The 2961-nt window shown below is 35.9% G+C and overlaps 1 protein-coding gene across 1 annotated transcript; it reads left to right on the top strand.

The window, feature by feature from the left end:
• Positions 1-1826: 1826 nt before the first annotated feature.
• Positions 1827-2744, top strand: LOC134601967 (olfactory receptor 5P66-like; the record flags this gene model as incomplete). The annotated part of the gene is made up of 1 exon (XM_063446473.1): positions 1827-2744. A coding segment is annotated over exon 1 (918 nt), but the record flags the coding sequence as incomplete, so codon positions are not given.
• Between the last annotated feature and the right edge of the window lie 217 nt (positions 2745-2961).

Here is a 2961-nt window from a genome sequence, read left to right as displayed (position 1 = left end):
TCGCTCTTTGAGAGCGATCACATGGCCCCCGGGGGCCTCATTTGCCGTGGGAGGGCTGCCTGGGCTGTCAGGCAGCCCCCCAGAAGAGGATCGCGGCGGAGGTAAGTATAACTTACCTCCTGGGGCTCAAAGCCGTTACGGCGTTCCATGCCGCCGCAACGGCTTTAAAGCCCATTATAATGGGGACGGCATGGAACGCCGTAACGGCGTTAACGGGTTAATTTATGTACCAGGCCACTATGGTACAATACAAAACAAATAAATACTTAATAATAGACCATGCCTGCATGATAACATTTTTGTTTGTGCCGTTGTAAATGTCTATTGAGTCATTTCTCTTATTATGTAGTCCCACACACAGTCCTCTTTTTAACAAGTTTGTTTTGTAATCTATAGACCTTTATGTTAAAATATGTAATAATTTTCTATTTTAGAATTGGTGCATCAATAGTGTAACTAACTAGACTTGGCAGCTTCTCCAAATTAAGTAATACTTAACATGCTTAAACCCTTTAGGTGTTCTGGTAACATCTTTGGCACTCTAAAAGTTTAACAATTTGGATTAAGACTTTTCTTTTGACAGCTATATGTACATGAGCCTAAAGGTTCAGAAGGTGTGGTTTACATTAAGAGGGGTTGAGTCACATTCAAGGGGTCGGGTCTACAACCCCATTATGTAAAACACCATCTCTATCAATAATAGCGTGTTGGTTTCCTTTTTTTAGGTTCAGAAAGAGAACACTAAATAATATGCATTATACTGAGCTAACTCAAAATCAATCGATATTCAAGACAAGAATGAAGAGCTTCATTTTTTTTTAGTGTGTGAATACGTCAGATGGGCTTAATTTATTTGGTACTCCTGTTTATTCATGCTTTTCTATCTTAACAGATTGATTAAATAGGTAAAGAACAAAAATGCATTCAGTCTACAGCTTCATTGAAGAACAAGAGACCATTTCTGTTCCATTCTTTGGATCACACATTGATGAGCGTCTTTCTACAACATGGTGTTTGATGTAATTCATCTCTTTGTTACAATGATGCTCCAGAAAAAACTATACAATGATTTCTGAATTTTTTTATTTTGGGATTCCCTGGACTTCTCACATTTTGGATTCCATTCTTCATTTTCTTTCTGTCAATATAAATCATGACTATAAGTGGCAACTTATTCATTGTTCTATTAGTATCAATCAATGACATCCTCCACTCTTCAATGTATTTCTTCCTCTGCCATTTATCAAGTTGTGATTCTCTGTTAACTACAAATATAATATCCAACATGTTGTATGTTATAATGATTGAAGGTGACACAATATCTGTATTTGTCTGTCTTGCGCAGTTTCAGGTGTTTGGTTGCTGTTGTACGGCCGAATGTTATATACTAATTGTGATGTCCTTAGTCATTTGTAACCTACTACATTACCCTTCTATCATGGACTTGAAGCTGCATATCTTTCTCATAATATTGTCCTGGTTGCTTGGCTTTTCATTAGCCCTAATGACTCACATTTTGATTCATAAATTGCAATGATGTCAGCATAACATTATTAATCATTTTTCTGTGATTTTCTTCCTATTTTAGATCTTTTCTGCTCAGACACATCGATAGTTAAATTGGAGGCTTTTCTTGTTCTTCCACTCGTTGTTGTCTTACCATTTATTTTTGTCATTGTCACATATATCTACATATTCTTCACCATCCTTGGAATATCCTCCACCACTAGGAGAGAGAAAACATTCTCCACCTGTATCAACATGTTGTGCTTTGTTATAGATTCGTGAAATTAGTCTTTATTTATTATTTGCTCTTCTGGATGAGAATGCATCAGGAAAACCATACCAGAATTTCAGAATTTTTTCTCCTGGGATTCCAGAGTCTTTCCTTATTTAGAATTCCATTCTTCATTCTTGTTTTTTCATTATATGTTATAACTACAACCGGTAATTTATTCATTGTTGTATTAGTGTCACTCAGCCACACCTTCCACACTCCCATGTATTTCTTCCTTGGACATTTGTCATTATGTGATACTCTGTTATCTACAAATGTAATACCCAACATGTTAGATGTTATATTGAAAGAAGGTAAAACAATATCTCTGCTTAACTGCCTTACCCAGTTGCAAATGTTTGGCTGGTGTTGTATTGCTGAATGTTATATACTCAGTGTGATGTCCTGTGACCGATACTTGGCCATCTGTAACCCCCTTCGTTACTCTTCCATAATGGACTTTAAGATGTGTCTTTGTCTCGCTATGTTGTCTTGGTCACTTGGCTTTTTTTTTGCCTTTATTAATCGTGTTTTGATTTATGAATTGGAATTCTGTAATCATAATATAATTGATAATTTCTTCTGTGAATTTCTTCCAATTGTCGATCTTTCATGCTCAGACACTTCTGTAGTTGAATTGGAGGTATCTTTGATCACTCCATTTGTACTACTATTTCCATTTGTATTTGTCATTGTCACATATGTCTACATATTCTTCACTATCCTTGGAATATCCTCCTCTACGGGGAGACAGAAAGCCTTCTCCACCTGCAGTTCTCATTTGAGTGTTGTGTTTTTATTTTATGGAACACTAATTAGTATTTACTTGAGCCCGTCCAAAGGATACTCACTAAATATCAATAAGGTGACATCTCTGTTTTACACCATGGTTACCCCTTTGTTTAACCCTATTATTTACAGTTTGAGAAATCAGGAAATAAGAAAAGCATTTAAAGCATTTATTAAAGGGAAAGAAGATGGATTTTTTTTGCCTACTGAAACATTTAAGAATAATTAGAATAGTGTAGAAGAGAATTTTAATGAAACGTAATTGTCATTGTAATTAAAGTAACTATTACCTTTACAGACATGATGACATTTGTTTTGTATTGCCCTCTTCTTCCTGTTCACCTCTCTAACTGCTGTAAAGAAGTCCCTGAGGAAGTCCCTGTGTGGGAGGAAAT

This window comes from Pelobates fuscus, chromosome 3, assembly GCF_036172605.1.
Source record: "Pelobates fuscus isolate aPelFus1 chromosome 3, aPelFus1.pri, whole genome shotgun sequence".
Lineage (NCBI taxonomy): Eukaryota > Metazoa > Chordata > Amphibia > Anura > Pelobatidae > Pelobates > Pelobates fuscus.
This window is presented reverse-complemented; position numbering and strand designations above follow the sequence as displayed.